The sequence below is a fragment of the Echeneis naucrates genome, chromosome 15, assembly GCF_900963305.1.
Source record: "Echeneis naucrates chromosome 15, fEcheNa1.1, whole genome shotgun sequence".
Classification (NCBI taxonomy): Eukaryota; Metazoa; Chordata; class Actinopteri; order Carangiformes; family Echeneidae; genus Echeneis; species Echeneis naucrates.
In genome coordinates, this window is record NC_042525.1 from 14,265,728 (window position 1) to 14,283,301 (window position 17,574).

The 17,574-nt window shown below is 40.1% G+C and overlaps 1 protein-coding gene across 1 annotated transcript in view; it reads left to right on the forward strand.

The window, feature by feature from the left end:
- The window catches only part of LOC115055565 (inactive phospholipase D5-like), a 39,175-nt gene that overhangs the window by 12,886 nt on the left and 8,715 nt on the right, over positions 1-17,574 (forward strand). Inside the window, exon 2 of the mRNA XM_029521474.1 lies at positions 11,763-11,899. Coding sequence (XP_029377334.1) covers positions 11,763-11,899 — 137 coding nt within the window. The remainder of the gene's footprint in view (positions 1-11,762; positions 11,900-17,574) is intronic.

Sequence of the window (17,574 nt, forward strand, 5' to 3'; positions counted from 1 at the left end):
CATCTGGTGTTTGAATGCGAGTAGTCATGCTTTTTAAAATGTACAGATTTCCTCTTAAACATATTGCTGTGGATTAAAAGAAAAAAAACATGCCAGACCAGAACTTAGCTCAGGTAAAACTTTATTTACATTATCATTGTCAATTTTGTACGTTTAGATGAGTTATTTGACAGATAGAAGAGTAGGTGATCAGTTTCACCCCCTGTCGGTCCTTCAGGCATTAAATTAGTACAGAGTTTTACTGCACAAATAACACACATACACCATATAGAGCTTCGCTGACATTGCGGGTTGAATTGATTGATAGATAATTTCAGCAGGTCTCTGAACTGTCCTATGTGATAGCCTTCAGTGCCGACAACACCCAAGTGCGAATCAGGAAATAGATCCAGGAATGAAGGGTGCGGCTAGAGAGATGGAAAGAAGAGATTGCGAGATGGGAGCAGCTCCCAGCTGAGTAGGGATTGATGACATTTTTTTTTTTCTACAGAGAGTAAGTGTCAGGGTGTGTTTGACTGTCAGAGTAAAGACCACCTTATGGAGTGATGAATGGCCGTACCTTGATCATCTACAAAGGAATTGAGTCCTTAATTGGTACAGAAGCTATTCAATTTAGAGCAACTTTATTTATAAACCTCAGTGGCACTAGAATAAAGGAATTGAGCAGGTCCATGGTGGCCCAAAAGCAATTTTAGAAAGTCGTTTGTCAAATAAATTAAATCGAGGGAGACAAAACAAATCTATACAGCATGAAATATAAGACCATCAAGGAAGATAAATGTGTGTATGGGTGAGGATGAGATTCTGAGAGTTAAAGCATGTTTATTTGGCTGATAGAATATGTGATGAGATGTTCTTCCTTAATGTCTTTTGATAAAAGCAGATTGAGGTTCACTAATTACTGTAGCGACTGTAATCAGTATGTTTTGGTTAACAGCTATGACAATGTTTATGTGGAGAGAGATGCTCACAGTGGTGACGCCACAGAGAATTATGACCCAACTGAACATTTCCCTGAAGGTCGATTCTGCGGGTTACTTATTGTTGTTCGACTGTCAGACCTGCAGCCTTACTGTCTTGGGTCACCAGCCAGCAGCATTTGGATTCAGCCACAGCATGTCACAACTGCTGTAACAGCACAGAATGGCCCAAATGAAGACTTCAAGCCACAAAACAGCGCTCAGTAATTTAATTCACGTTTGCAGGTTGACAGGATAAGCAGGCTCAAAGGCAGAGGGACTTCATTACGCACAGGTATCCTTGGACATATGGTAAGCAGGAAATCTTTGCAGATGAAAATAGTGCAGTATACGGGTGGATAAGGAATGAGGAATGGGAGCAGTTGTGTGAGTCGGCTCGGGGGAGGGGAGGGGTGCAAATAAGAGGTAGGTGAGTAGTTGGATCAGCAGATCGGGAGAAAAGACTGGGGACTCTTGGTAGCTACAGGTCTGTGGAGAACTGGGGACCAACAAGTCCAAGGAAACACAAGCAGGGAACTGAAGAGCAGACTGCAGCTGTTTTAAAGAAATCCAGCAAAGCGTGACGTTGAATGAAAACAAATGCTTTTTAGCATTAGTGTTCGCTCGTATGCTGTTTTTCTCCTTGGACATCCAATCACCAGCAACTATATGATATACCTAATAGATAATACACAGTCTCAAGATCAGGGTTAGCAGAGGACAGCAGGTGAATGCAAAGCTTTAATATACAGATACAACTGTACTTATATTGAATTATTGCCCTTGTGGGGAAAGAACATTTGCAGGGATAAAAATTTTTTTAGCAGAACTGTGATGAATGTCCACTTTTTGTCTCATCTCACAGATGCATGTCAATCATTGCAATACAGTGTCTGTCTTTAGATCTTATCTAACGCTGTTCAAGCTCTGAGATAGCACCTTCAGTATGAAGAGGATTGTGTGAAATACTGTTGCGGCACTGTTGTTTTTGCTGAAGGTTATGGAATACAAATGTTTCGTATGTTGGCCTGTTCGGTATTCTGTCAGTGTCTGGGCTTGTCTTAAATATACAGTATGTGCTGTATTGATTGGTACAGATAACATCATATGGTTTCAGTCTGACAGAACAAAATTAAGAAACTGGCATTAGGACAAGCATTGATTCTGTTAGCAAAAGCTTTTAAATAGACATGGCAGATGTGAATAGTGAAAGAAAGTTAAAAACCTCATTTTAACTTGAATAAACATTTACTAAAGGGCTCAACGGGATAAAGAGAGGAATCTTTGCATATATCTGTTTCATAATAAAAAATCTCAATACCTTCTTTTATGCCTTGAAACAGTGGGCCATCTGGGCGCATAACAATGTTTTTAAATCACATCTGAGCTTTCAAGATCAAATAGCATCAGAAACTTATGACGTGGTGGATAATTACCATAAAGCAAAGCAGAGCAATAATAAGTGCAGATGCCTCCATACGAGGCACAAGGGGTATACAGCAAGTTTGATGAGCTCGAAAATGAACTGAGTCAGTGGTTATGGTTGCCATCTCAGCCCAGTTGAAGAAGTTTAGAGGACTGTAGATCCCTGAGTTAGCTCCAGTAGCATTTTAGAGGAATGATGCTCATCCATTTAGCAGATTTCAGAGACAGAGTGTAAGGCACATTGATGCTGTTTTGGCTCAGTGACCCAACACTTGAGGATGTTTCCTTTCTCCCTCGCCTAACTCATTAAGTGAAGTACAGAAAAAAATTTGGCCTGCAGCAAAGTCGCTGCCCTGTCCTGATGCGTTTAGCGGCTCAATCAAGACCTGGTCTGGGGACTGGTTTCTGAAGGATGCCTGAAAACCTGCAGTTGTTGCCGTGTGTTTGGCAGAGCCAAGTCAGGTCTTTCCCTCTGGCTCTATTCTCTTAGTTCTGGCATCACAGTCAGGAAAAAACACTTTTTCTACCAACGTGTAAAAAACAAATACAAAAAATCATGTTGATATCAAACCAAAACAAGACAAAATAAGCTCACCCTCAACATAGACTGGATTAAAACAACAAAATGACAATTTACTGACAGAAAAGTGTATTACATCTTGTTGGTCGAATGAATAAAGGAAAGGTAGGTTTACGCTCCACAGTCTGCAGTACAAAGGTAAGCAGATCCAAAATATGTGACAGAATTGTCAAACAGAATGATAACGGAAAATCTTCAAAGAAATCTAGTTCTGGGCTTCCAGCCATTAAAAACCAAACGTCAAATATCTGGTCATCTATTCCTTCCTTTTATATGACCAGTGGCGTCATCCTGAGATGATCATTATTTCTTACATTAACCAGAGATGGAAAAAGGGCCCTTGGCCAACCAGTTACTGCACTGTAATTCAGTGTCAACTGGGTTTGCTTTGCAGTCTTAAAGACATTTCCGGCTCATCAAAATACTCCTCTTCAGGTTTTCCCCATGCTTACGTCTCTTTGGTGTTTCATGTCCAGCTGACCTTTGTCTTACTGATTATTTTCATAAACACTGAACTCTTTTTCAGCTACAGCAATAGTCATTTTTATGAGGTCACATTCTCATAAAGCTGCTGTGATTGCGCTATAGTTAATGGCTATATTGCTCGACTGCTGCCAGGGCACTTGGAGTCCTGGTTTCACTCAGGAGACCTGCAGACTCTGAGATGAATTAAAAGCTTTCTGTCTCTCTGGAGAGGAGCCTTCACTGTCACTTTTCATGAGGCAAGAGGAGGTGGTGGCATTAAGGTGACAAAGCAATGACAGCAAGAATGAAGTAGCACACTGTCATTTCCTATAGTGTCAAAGTAGTTTTAATAGTTTTGGATGTGTAAAGGCAAAAAGTCGTAGTTAACAAAGGACTGTGATGAGATGTCACAAATGTCACAAGCCTGCCAGCAACAGGCTTGTTCAAACAGTTATAGACAGTAATCTTAATAAGTTAAAGGTGACCTCAGGGTCAGCAACAGCAGGTGAAGTGTTGCTCTGTGTAGACAATACCTACAAAGTGTATATTAAAGAGTATCAATCTCAAATACGGACAATATGTTTTACAGGTCACAGTTTCAGAAAATTATATCAATGAGCCCAAAACATCCAGGGCCTCTAGCCAATCTATAGTGTGCTACATTATTATACTACCCAACAGAAACTCTGAAAGGGAATCAAAGAAGTTATCTCTGTGGCTTTTCCTTCCCATAATAGTCCCACAATGCAAAATACCTTTTTAGGTATGAACATTGCTGGCAGTCATAATCATTTCATTTTCATAATCATTCATAAACACTTTTCTGTTATTTCCTGCATAGTTTACAACAGTTGTTGCTGTCTGAAGCAAGCTCGCATCTAAAAACATCTCATCTAATCCATTTTCCTTCTTGTGCTACTTCCCAAAATATATTAGTCAACAAAACATGTCCACTGTAGTACTTGTATCTGTGGAGGAGCCTTTTACTACTTCTTGAACGTAAACACAGCGCTTGATGTGTAATGGCACCGAAAAGCTTAAAGTCTTCTGTGTATGTAAAAAGCTACCACATCCTAAATTCAGAAGTGCGTTTTCCATGAAGCACCAATGTCATTGCTCAGCCCCACGTCAGTCTGCGTTGCTGGTTGTGTTTATTGCCTTTGTACATATTCAGCCCTCCACATACACAACTGATATGCTCTGTGCCATCTATTGCTCACTCTCTCATTTTGAAGCCCGGCAAACCTCATAACGTTTTGGATATTACTGCACTGAATGTTTTATAATCAGAGCCAATATCCTCTACTACTCCTTCAACCGTCTTCATTTCAGTTTTGATTAATTCCCCAGGACTGTTCTATTCCCCCAGGCTGGAGTAAAACCGCAGCTTCACCTTGATCACACACAGTAAAAAGGACTTATAGGACATTTACAACATCAGATGAAGCAGAGAGGCTCTTTTAACCCATCCTTGACTGTTCTAGACCTGCACAGTAATCTTTGCCATCAAGCATCTAAACAGCCAGCTTTGTGTCATGAGAGTATCTCTGTGTGATCTCCACCCTGCTGCACAAACAGGGCTGATAATACAAAGTATTTATAGAAGGGAAACATTGGCTGCGGACCAAAAGCTCCAAAATCTCTCCACACCAGAGTGGTTGCTTGGAAATACCTGGAGAGGCAAATTCATCACTTAAACAGAGATCAGATGAGGTCTCTCCATTTGCATTAAATATATTACAGTTATAGATTCCACATTTTCGCAACATGTTGATCTAATGCACTTTTAATCATTTGGGTCTGTATTACAATTGGCAGCATGCATTACAGAACCCCCATACAAAGGCCCCTCCATCAGTTCTCCACTTCCACCTACAGCAGAAGTGACTGACGTTCTGATGGGGGACAGGAAAGAGAAGAGTTTCTGACTACATCCAAAAACTTTACAACAATAGTTTAAAACAATAGTGATGTATCACAAAAGAGGAGCTCCTCTAAGGAAAGATCATTGAAATTAAAACATTTTGGTTTTCGTACAGAACAAACATGATATGATTTATTTTGCCCCAGTTGGGCAGACTTAAAGAGATTTATAATGCACAGTTCAGCACATTTGCTTTTTTACCTTGTTTTCATTCACTGTGCTAAGCTAAGCTAACCACCTCCCCGGCTGACAACTGGTTATCAACCTCCTTATCCATATCCTGAACTGTCAAAGTTTTGCTCTAAGCAGAGCTGGCAGAGGAGCAACTGAACGGGAACACATCCCTCTGCTGAATCTATACTAAAGTTTTAAAGGATATATTGGTAATGAGGAGAGTTAATGCACTTAAAGGAGAAACAGGGAAACGGAGACAGAAATAGACAGAAGAGATGGGACACAGACATGGACTCAGACAGTAAACAACATGAACTATTTGTCTTGTTATGGCTATTTTTACAGGCGCAGAGAGCAGAGAGAGCGAGCAGACCACAGAGTTAGGTGTTCCACAAAACTAGTCTCTTAATAACACCAAAAGAAAATCACTGCGACGGCAGGAAAACACAACGGTGTAAAGCACCAAACAAAATACTACAAAAAATTTGCTGCAAGGACAGCAGCAAAAGGCTTAAACAAAGTCAGAAAAAGCTCTGGTGAGGCAGAGGGGGTAGGCTCACAACAGTGGAAACAAGGCAACTGACTAAGGCACAGCCAGGAGTGCGCTGGTCATCAGCCGCTGCAGCACCTGAGAGTCAGAAAGCCAGAATCATAACATCTCTGCTCAATACAGATAGCTACAGAGACGGCAAGAGAAAGCACCCAGACAGTTCATTGTGTTCCAAGCATCAAAACACACACACACACACATATGCACACATACACACATGAGGAGATTTTTTGCCTCCTCAGCACTTATGCTGTATGACAGCTCCCTGTCTGATATTGCTCTGTTACTGTCACTCATTCTGTACCACTGGCATTCAGAAGATACTGTACATAAATATATTTGGAACAGGGACACACACACATAAAGCTACTATCTGGCTGCCTGTGTTTCATGTTGCAGCCATCTCATGAAAAGGCACACTAGGCGAAGTCCGGATGCTGTACTTTACTCATTTCAACCACAGTGGTGATGAATGCAGTTGCGATGAGCTCTTAATGTTGTACAGTTTCTTGTTGCACAAATAATAAGATTTAAATTGAATCTCCCATCACGAAGATAGATGAATGCACTCTTGTTGCGTCTATGTGGACATGAGCCAGTAGTGCAGTGTCAAATCATGAAACAATCTTACAATCAACTTTTATAGAAATGTTTCTTTTCACACATTACAATACTAGAGCAGTATTGATGTGTTGCTGCATTGTTTATTGTTTATGCTGGTTATTAATTGGACTGAGTCTTTTAATGTGTGTGTGTGTGTGTGTGCGTTTGTTCGTATGTATGTGTTTGGTACACATTGTTCAGCAGCTGGGTGAATATTATATCACCGGGAAGTACGCAAAGGCTACACTTTTAATTCCTAGATCAACAGCAGTGTGTGCTGGGTGAAGATAACGGTGAGTGGAACTCTTCACTGAGAGCATTATAATACATCTAAGAACAATTCAGCTCATTAAACATCTGCACAGCGTTAGTGCGACCACTCTGATGCCTTCCTGTCTAATATAATGTGCTGCATGTCAGAGCTACACTCGTTGTCAACAGAGATGATGATGAGTTTACACATCCTTGGCATTTCTCTCTCTCTTTTTTTAGACATTGTGTATCAGTATTTCTATTTATACTGGCACCAAAACAGGGAGTGAATTTGATTATGTCTAATTGAAGTTAATTGAAGCAAATATCATATATAGTGATGGGCTTCACCATCTTTGAATGTCGATTGTGAGGACAACATTAAAGAAGTGGAAGAAAAACACAGAAATTGTGAGACAGTTTTATTTGTGTCATTTTTTCCCTTTAAGTGAGTGATGCTGATAGGAAAAAGGAGATGTGGAGGACGACTGATACTATAAGGAACCAGATTTAATTGTCATAGTGGACTGTGTGTCGTACGGTGTATGACACACAGTCCACTATGGTCATACGGTGTATGACACACAGTCCACTATGACACTTCATTTCAACCGCATCCGCAATAAAGATGCACAGTGTTTTGTTGCTTTATTGCACTGAGATTGGCTTAGATTAATTTAGCTTCTCTGCCTGTTTTAAGAAACACGCACACTATCTCATGCTCAGCCAAACAAATTGAGATTATAATATTCAGTTTTTAATATTCAGTTTTTAATGACATATCTTCAGTGATAAAAAAAAGAGTATTAATTTAATGGTGCAGATATTTATTTTCAAACATTTCACATCCAATTTGTAGGATGTGAAATCCTATTTGTAGGATGTGAAATGACCGACACCAGAGTGTGTTTCTGTGTCACAACTTTGAGTTTTTCAGACTGCTGTCTCTCTGTGATATATTTATCATCTTCATATCAATTCATTCCTTACTCTTATCAACCATGTGAGGAAAAATGTAAAAATAAAACTCCTTGTTGGTACTGTACACAGTTATACAGTGTGTACATTTGTGCGTTTGTGTGTGTGTGTGTTCGTGGAGCTGATATCCTGTATTGTGAGCGCTCTCCATATTTGTACCTCACATACCTAGCAGCTGCGTGAACCATCTGCTTTTGTATACAGGATGAGCCAAAAGCAGGGCATGTGTTCTTTTTTTCAGTCAGGACAGTTTGCTCATCACAAATGTGATTAAACAGCAGATAGACTCAACGGAGATGGGAGACAGTAATTGAGAAGATGATGGAGAGGTAGCAGGACCAAGCAGAAGAGATGGCGCCAGGATTATCCTAACACCTGCCACTCTAGTCTAGTTCGTACAAAGACTTGAGATCTTCAAGCAGGCGAGATGATGACATTTTTCTCTATAATTGAAGGGTACTTTACCTGGTTATGAAAGTGGAAGATGATGATGGCTGGGGATATAAGACTCATAAATGATGAGTCAGACGTTCAGGTGGCTTTTTTCACTAAATTATTAATGCATTTCTTGGATAAAATGGGGGAAATATTCACCAGTCTGATGACACAACAGTTTTACATCAACTATATATTCCTAGCGCAACCAAGTTTTGTTTTTGTTTATTGTCCATTGCTCGGTAAAGCATCCTTTCCTAATCTAATTCCATGTTAGTAAAATGCCTCACGGTTTAGCCTTTTCATTTTAAAATGCAGAAATCTGGTGGTTTATATTTTTATATTTCCAACTGATTCAACCTTGGTAACCATGGAAATCAGTATAACAGCACCAAGTTCATATATATATATATATATATATATATATATATATATATATATATATATCCCGGGTTGCGGGGGGTGCTGGAGCCAATCCCATCTCACTCTGGGCGAGGGGCGGGGTTACCCTGGACAGGTATATCTATCAGTCTATTGCAGGGCCAACATACAGAGACAAACAACCAAAGTCACCAAACACGCATGTCTTTGGACATGTCTTAGGAAACCAGAGAGAAAGGCCCCAGGTCTGGGAACAGAACCCACAATCCTGTGGGGCGACAACGCTAACCACTATGCCGCTGTGCTGCTGCCTGAAGTAAAGTTGAATTTATCATAATTTCAAAGTGGAGAAAAAAAGCAGTCTTTACCTGTTTCACACTTATAGTCTAGGTAGGTGATGACAAGTGAAAAGGAGTGTTCAGTAGAAAGGATTTACTTGCTGAATGAGAATTCAGGAAGGTCAGGACAAAAACAACACGAGTTCACTGGGATGGAAAAATGCATATTAAATTTATACACGTTGTACTGCTGGCAAAGTTTCCGCCTAGGAGCATCTTAAATGTTCACAAAACCACAAGAACCAAATGGCAGGTGCTCACAGAACACCAGTTTACCGTAATGTTTACTACTACTACACCAACTATAGTGTGACACAGCAGCACAAAGCACTAGTTTCAACAATCACCACACTGTCCGTTCTCATACAAGAGAGATGGCTGTCTCTTTTCTGGGTGGGCAAAATGTTGAACTCCTTCAGTAGATAGCACAGAGCACAGTAGAGTTGATATGAGTGGAGACGGACAGACTCAATTCGCAACGTCCAGCTCTGATCTGAGGATATTTAAACATCCACCCTCTCTGCCCGGGCCGTCACCTCTATCTATAACAGTTATGTGCATGCAGAGACAGTAGCACTATTTTTGTCTGTGAGAGAGAGTCTGGCGTGGTGCCATCCAGCGTTTTTAGATGGACTCTAGAGAGCTTTTCAAAACAGCAGGTTAGCAGCCTCTCTAAATAATTTTATTTATGAGTCTCTTTTTACAAGTTACTCAAGCCCAAATTTGTTTCTAGTAGTAAATTTATATTTTCTTAAGTATACAAAATGTGATTGAATATGACAGCGCCGGGGTGTGTGTATATGCTAGTTAGAAAAAGTCAAGTGCATGCAGATTTTAGTGTTACTGTTTTGGGGATGACATTGAGTTTCCATTGGTATCAATGTGACAAAGGTATGAAGCTGTGTTTTCCAACAGCTACTATTGTTAAATGCTGGATTGAGCCATTAATAATGTTAAAGGGTCAGTCCAGCCAAATGACATGAACGCATACACGTCAATCTTTTCAGCTTTTTGCATTTCTAAACAGCTTCCTGTAATTGAAGGTGTATTGATCCATAACTCTGTACCGGTGTCGGGTAACATTGTCCCTCGTGCACACTTTTGAGTCTGACCTCTTCATATAGCTCCCATTGTGCCCTTACACATCCGACCACATGTCAATGCAGTAAATGTGAGGGGCATGCAGTGCTTGAGTTTTGTGCATATAGCTCTGCTGAAAAGTCGAACATGTAAGTGACAGCTCTGATTTAACGACCCATTCACAGAGCATGCTTTTGCCATAGATTCCAGATTTTAATTTTATTTTGTTCTGCATTGGGAGAGGTAGCAATAAATCCCCCCCAAGCCTCCAAGCTACATTTTTCCAATCAAGTCTGGGAACATTGTCCAGCTGCCTTAGAGCCAGCAGGTCATTCACTTTAACCTTCATGCACCCTCTCCTTTTGTGCCAGCATGAGCACAAGAGTGAAAAAACTGGCTGAGCACAGTTGAGACTGCGGCTGCACACAATATTCTGCCTACCGGCACTGCTGAGAAACAGAGAACATTATTCCCATGTCAGACATCAGCTCAGGAACATGGTCGAGTGAGGACATGAATGTGAGGCAGATGATATCTGCCAGTGTCTCTATGGTCTGTCCAGTGGGGACTCTCCATTGACTGTCTAGATTAATGAAATTCCCACATGAGAACTTCCAGTGTTGTCATGAAAGTCTTTGGCTTTGCATATTTAAATATTGAATGCTTTGTGTTTTTATGGCTCACAGTGGTCAATGATGTATGAGATGAAATTTGTCTCTCAGGATAATGAGTCTATAGCTGTCTGCACTAATGATGTGCTGTGTTAAAGGATAATTAGCTTCAGCTCTTCTGGCACCTTTTAAAATGAATCGGGATGCATTTGTTATTGTATTACAAATAGCTGGGGCGTTAGCCTGGGTCAAATCTTCTGTACATCAGCACCTTGCTACTGTATAATGACAACATGAGTGATAATAGATACACTTGTGCTCGAACTAAAAGGACGTGTAAACACCAGACAGTTAAAGTAGTAAAGACTGCCATATCAAGTCTGAGTCCACACACAAGTCCCATGCAGAATTATTTTTTACCGCTGTCATTTTTACACGCCATAACAGGATATACAGTAACAATTTCTATGAAAATAACTCCCACTGAAATTTCATTTAAGTGATACTAATTTGCCACAGCGAATATGTTTTAAATTATGGGGAAATGTTGTTTGTGAACAAATATGAAAAACAGAGCATTCAATAAAATATAATTCCAAATTACACATAGCACAAATTAGGAATGAGATATGGCAGTGAACACCAGAGTTATTCATCCACATAAGCTGCTATAAATTTGTCTTCCCATCTCCCCTGTGGTACACAGAAAACACCCTCACCTCCCCCACTAAGGAGGGAGAATTATTTGTCCTTACTTCTCCTTCCACATGTTCTGTGAGTGAAAGCCCGAACTTGCAAGGCCATAGAGTGCCCCTCTGTGTGTTTGTGTAAATTTCTCCTCTGTATCATGTCTTGACTTGCTGAGGTGTGCATTAAATCAGGAGACATGTCAGCCACAGCAGAAAGCTATGAGAGCCAAGGTTGGGGCACTTTGGCCCTGTTTTTACAAAAGTGTTTAAGAAAACCCACCCTGGAAATCAATGTTGATTTCCTTCTCTTCCTTGCAGTCTCAGCAGAAGTGCATCGTGATTTTCGCCTTAGTGTGCTGCTTTGCTGTACTCGTGGCGCTGATTTTCTCAGCTGTGGATATTTGGGGCGAGGATGAAGATGGGATCACGGAGGACAACTGTAGCAAGAACTGCAGGTGAGGAACACAGAATGCACAATTGATCGTCCATGTAGCGTTTAACATGTTCCAAAACATTCTGTCTTGTGGCCTTAACTACAAGACAAATAATTCAAGTTTTTGTGAGTTTGGTTTGTATTCATCGGCATGAAAACCTACACGCAGGATACAGGACATTTCTTTTTTCTGCTTCCAACAAGAAATGCCCTACATGACAAACCATTAACTGTCTCCTTATCCACAGAGGCAAAACATTTGAGTAGAAAGTAATTCATTCTAAGGGTAACTCGTAATGATTTATATGAATGAAAGCCAGATTTGGTGCTTTTTGTTGGATAGTATTGTCTGTGTTCAACTAGCTTCCACTGTTATAAAAATGTGCTTTATCTAGCATAAGATATGGTATGATAAGATGCCGTTTTTAGCCTCTGGACCTCTCACGGTAGAACCAATGCACAACTCTGCGTCTCTCAACCCGCTCTGACTGTAGCCACCCCCACTGCTCTGAAATGATGACCAGGCTGTTTTAAAAGTTACTTTACACAGGACTATAGCAACTTTCTCCAATTTAGGTTTTCAGAATGTTAATCCCCTGAGAGAAAGGCTGGAAATTGCAGCAGTACGTCAGAACGTCGTGGTCCAGACTGAGCCCGGTTGTTCAACAGTCGTTTGGCTGATACAGCAGTGCCTGTTCTCCTAGTCTCTATTTGTTCTTGGTTCCATTATACCACTATCATTCAATTTAACATTCAGCCCTGAACTAAGTCCATCCACTCTCTCCCTCATCTTCTTCAAATCAGTAGTTTAACAGCCTCGCTTAGAACTCAGGCTGCTTTTAAAGCTCTATTGGACTCCTCTTCTCCTCTGAAGTCTTCCTGGAAGGAAGATAAAGACGGAGGAAAGATGATGGGTCATCCAGACAGAGCTAAGAGAGGTGGAGGATTTTTGAGTAAATGTGCAGTTTAAATGAGGTATAAATGGTTTGATTCATCAGCTGTTATTGTCTTTTTGCAATAACAGGAGCCTCGTCAGTCCCAGACTTAACTCCAGGCAATTTTTAGAAATGTATGATGTCAGAAGTCCAATAAACTTACTGATAAAGTTTTAATGTGACATGCATCATTTGAAAACAGCATAAAGTGCGTGAGCATGGCATAATTAATGATTTCAGAGTGTTTTGCTCAAGCTACTTCCAACACAAAATAGACAAAGTGATGAGACTATGAGACTGGCACATTTATAATGGGGTGCAGTGAGTCATGCTCATGCTCACTTAATTTCCTAAAGGTACATGTAATTCATCAAAGCAAAATTTCATTTGTTAAACCAAGTGTTTATACTTAGAATATCCAGAGATTAATTTCAAAACCCAAAACTTTCCCAATTATATAACCTCATTCCAGCCAGCTGAAGTGTTTTGCAGCTATTATTCTCCCCTCACAAAAACAGGAGCTCATTCTGAGCCTTTTAGCTGCCCAAATGATAAATCAGCAGCTTTTTTGTTTTTCATATTTTAATTTAAAATGTCACACACTGCTGGTTGCTCTGTTGCGCAGATTTCATTGCATATCTTTTTGCCTGCATAATGAATGATGTTGATGATTGCATTGCAAGGACAGGAGACCTGAGAGGTAGCTGCTATTGTGCATCTGCAAAGAGAAAATAAATCTGCTCCGGATTGTTGCCTTGTGTATCTGCCTGGATGAACAGTCAACATATAATTCATCAGATTCATATTTTTCCCACTGAGGGTGGATGACTGCAGAATGACACGATTCCTCTCACAGCTGTTTGTGTTCCTTGGTTGTTGTAGCAAAGTGGAAGCAACTTGTACCCTGTCATCTGATTTGATCCAAACGCCCGTCTCGTATATCCCCAACGTACATGTGTCATTTACTGACGTCAGATGGCTGACAAACTGGTTAGTATTGATCTGCAGCTGACTTGTGGAATAGCAGGAAACCATCCTTGGAGAACCAGACTCCAGTCATGCTTGGTATGTGTGGAGCTTTTAGCACCTCCTGAGCGGTTGGTTGAGTCTTTCTGAGAGCATGTGGGCTTTCCTTCCATCAAGGTTTCAAAACAACACAGTGGCTCTCACATTTTATCATGCTTTCCTGAAGTGACATGAGAAAATAAGTGACAAAGAAGTAAAGAAGCTCACTGAAAGCAGAACTCCACTGCAGCAACCAAGCTTTTTATGGACTGGATGCTATTAGACATTAAATAGATTTTGGTACTTTGCTTGAAATAGTAAAAAATGTTAGAATATTCTGCTAAACAAATTTGTCTCCCTCAGTAAGTCAATCCATAACTGAGTGAGTGTAACACATCCACACAAATACTGATGTACCTGAAGCAATTTGATCATCTACTCAGAATTTACTGAAATGTCTATTTCATTATATACAAAATTATTTTACATCATTATTACTTCAAGGTAGATATGTTGATAATCTTGTATTTTGCAGGTTTTGCTGAATAAGTCAAGCAAACATAAGATACCAGTTCAGTTCACAAGTCAGCCACACAGTTATACGTGTTTGGTGTTAGTGAATTAGTGGCAACTACTTACGTGATAAACACATTGTTGACAACTGCAGTAAGACCGGTCCAACACAGAGACAGCGTAGCTAACACCAAATGCATGATTTGAAACTTCAAAAAATGTAATTTAGATCTACCACTGTGCCAATGCAATACAAGAACAACTCCTGCCAGAAAGGGAAGAAAAAACATCTGAACAAGCCACAGAAATCAGGTAACCAAACTGATCAGACAGCTGTGCTGGACCAAACTGGGCTGAGTGGAGTGAGGGTAGTTTAGAGACTCTCTCTCTTTGATGTAGCACATCAAGGTATAATCTCTGATTTAAAAGGTCTGACAAATATTGAAGTGTTTGTTTACTATGACAACTGTATCTTGGTAGCATGTGATGACAGACTGGAGCTAACATTTGCCTTTAAAATTAATCTCATGCAGGAAGCATGACAATCTGCCATCCTGATATTTCTTTGACACAGAGATCTGAGGGCAGTTTAAGGGACAGTAGGAGATTTATATCAAGGGCTGACTGACTAACTTTTCCTCAAATGTCGATTATAGTCACACAATGCACACACATGCATATTATCCTGACTTTTTTTTTTCTTTTTGATGATGATATTTGCACTTTATTGAACCCATAATCTTTGCTCAGCTATGACGGCTCTGTGATGGTGTTAAATGTTCGAAACACATAAACATTAGAGTTCATCATAACATGGATCAGGTGGGAATCCATCATCAACCTGAAAGTGAGGGATTTTACATCTCGAAACAAGTTCTCTCTCTGCCTCTGTTTCATGTAAGTACAAACACTCTCCTATGTTTACACCATTTAGGTTTTAGCTGCTCAGGCTGACTCACACCCACAAGTTTGCAGATACGTTACATCTCTGGCTGCTTAAAATCAATGAATCATTTGCAGGCAGAAGTAGCCACTGCATCCCTGCTTTCTTTTCTTTTAATACCTTTTAATACATAAGAGTGGCCGGCTGCTGGCACTGTCTCACAATCTCAATTCATCATACCTAACAGCCATTAAAGTGGACTGACAGGATTTCTTTCAGAATAAAATTACCTGTCTCCTCTTCAATCTGCCCTCCACCCACCCTTGTTTTTCTTCCTGACATGTTTACTGGCACTGCTCTAGTTTCTCCTGTCTTTTCAGAACAGACAAAGATACGTCTCTATACCGTCACTATAATTTCATTATGGCGCGTTGTATTTGTTCCTGTTTGGCTTTGCACACATCGTCTTTAATATGTGTAGCTGACAAATGGAAGATAACTTGCCAGAATAAAATCTTCAGTGACCCGATTGTACTTGTGATTGTGCTCTATTAGCATATTGATTATCATTCTCATGAGCAGAAATTAGCATGTTATCAACCCAGAGGGTGTGAGTCCTACAGCTTGACCCTTGGCCACTTTCCAAAACCTGACCAAGCTTTACTTTAGCCAGGAATACTGTGCAGCTGGCAGCCCAACTCTCAATGTGATTCCGCTAAATTACCACTAGCAGCACATGCTCCCACCACCGTGCCCTTGAGTGAGGCTCTCTCTAGACCCTGAGCTGTCACACTTTGGCTGACCCTGTGCTCTGACTGGTCTCAGTGCTAAAATCTACGTGGGCAGACTCCTCTATGGCATGAAAAACCAGAGGAGGCCCATATTTGTTACACCGGTTCATACACACCTGGGCTAGTTAATAAAGGTTTTGTGGGATATATGTGTGATTCTAACTTTAACAATCAACCTTACACTGAACTCTCCAAAGTTTTGGATCTAATGTAATTTAATTTAATTTACCAAAAACAGATTTGTTTCAGCTGAACAAGAATAATGAAGACACTCCATGTTAATGCAGGAGCTGATTTTGAAAGCTACTTTACACCAAACACTAATATTATAAATATTAAGCCAACAATGTATCAAATGACTGTGTGCAATGTAAAAGGCATCACCTGAAGTAATGGGAATCCCAGGGAACAGTGCCTATTTAACACTTTTGTGAAGTCTCAGATAAAGTATTCAAACTTTTAGTCTAGATAAAAGGAAATAACACTATACAATCCATGAAGTAGTTCTAAGGTGATAAAGGTGATTAGCTTCAGTTTTTGTAAATGCTAAATTGCACTTCACGTGTCCTTTCACTGTGTGATTGGGATTCTGCCAGTTTTATCAGGTTTCCACCACATTATGCAGTCAAGCAGCAAACCAGCAAAGGTGACTTCCCTTTCAGTTGTGATGTCTGCAATGGCCTTAGTAACGGTTGTAAAGGTATTTGTTTATTATACAGAAATATTTTCATGTAATAAGAAAACTAAAGAATAAGATGGCATGTCTTGGCATGTCCCGATGACTTAGTAAAGACATGGTACATGATTTGTGAATCATGTCTGCTGTACTTACTGAGTCACCAAAGCTGCAGTATATTTACCAAAAAGGAAGGAGGATAGAGGAATGGCTTTACCTTTTTCTTGGATAGCATTTCATCTATAGGCTTCACAATCAAGCATAGAGGCCGTGCTGAGTTTGAATCTGAGCTGCTCGTGTTTTCAGATCTCCCGTCCACTTTTATATTTCTTAAAATCTGGTTGGTAGAAATGGATGGGTGAGCCAGATACAGGAAGGATGCAGCGAGCGTTGGAGCTTGTTAATAGCCTGGGGCTGTGTGGCCGCAGATCTGTTGTTGTTGACTCCAGTGGTAATGCTCCTGTCATTTTCAGGCATCCTGGTGAGGTAAAGTGGGTTCTGGAAATACATTAGGAGGTGCCGAGAGTCACAGTTACATTATGCACATTACACCACGGCAGAAAGAGCAGGGACATTCAAAGAGATGTATATTAAAAACATTATAAGGCAACATACCTATCAGGAAGAGCATTTTCCACATCATTTAACATTCAGGTTGGTGTTCGAATTTTATTATGAAAAGAAATAGCTGAATGCACTGAAGCAGTATCTGATCCAATCCACTGAATCTCACATAAAGTAGGTTTGCAGTACATGATTTCATTGTATTATATATAATATCCCTGTATGTTACTCTAGACTGCTGATGATGGCATTAACATCTAAATCAGATTCAGAAATATTCTATTAATCTCCAGAGGGAAATTCTGCTGTTTGGTAGTTTATCTTCTAATA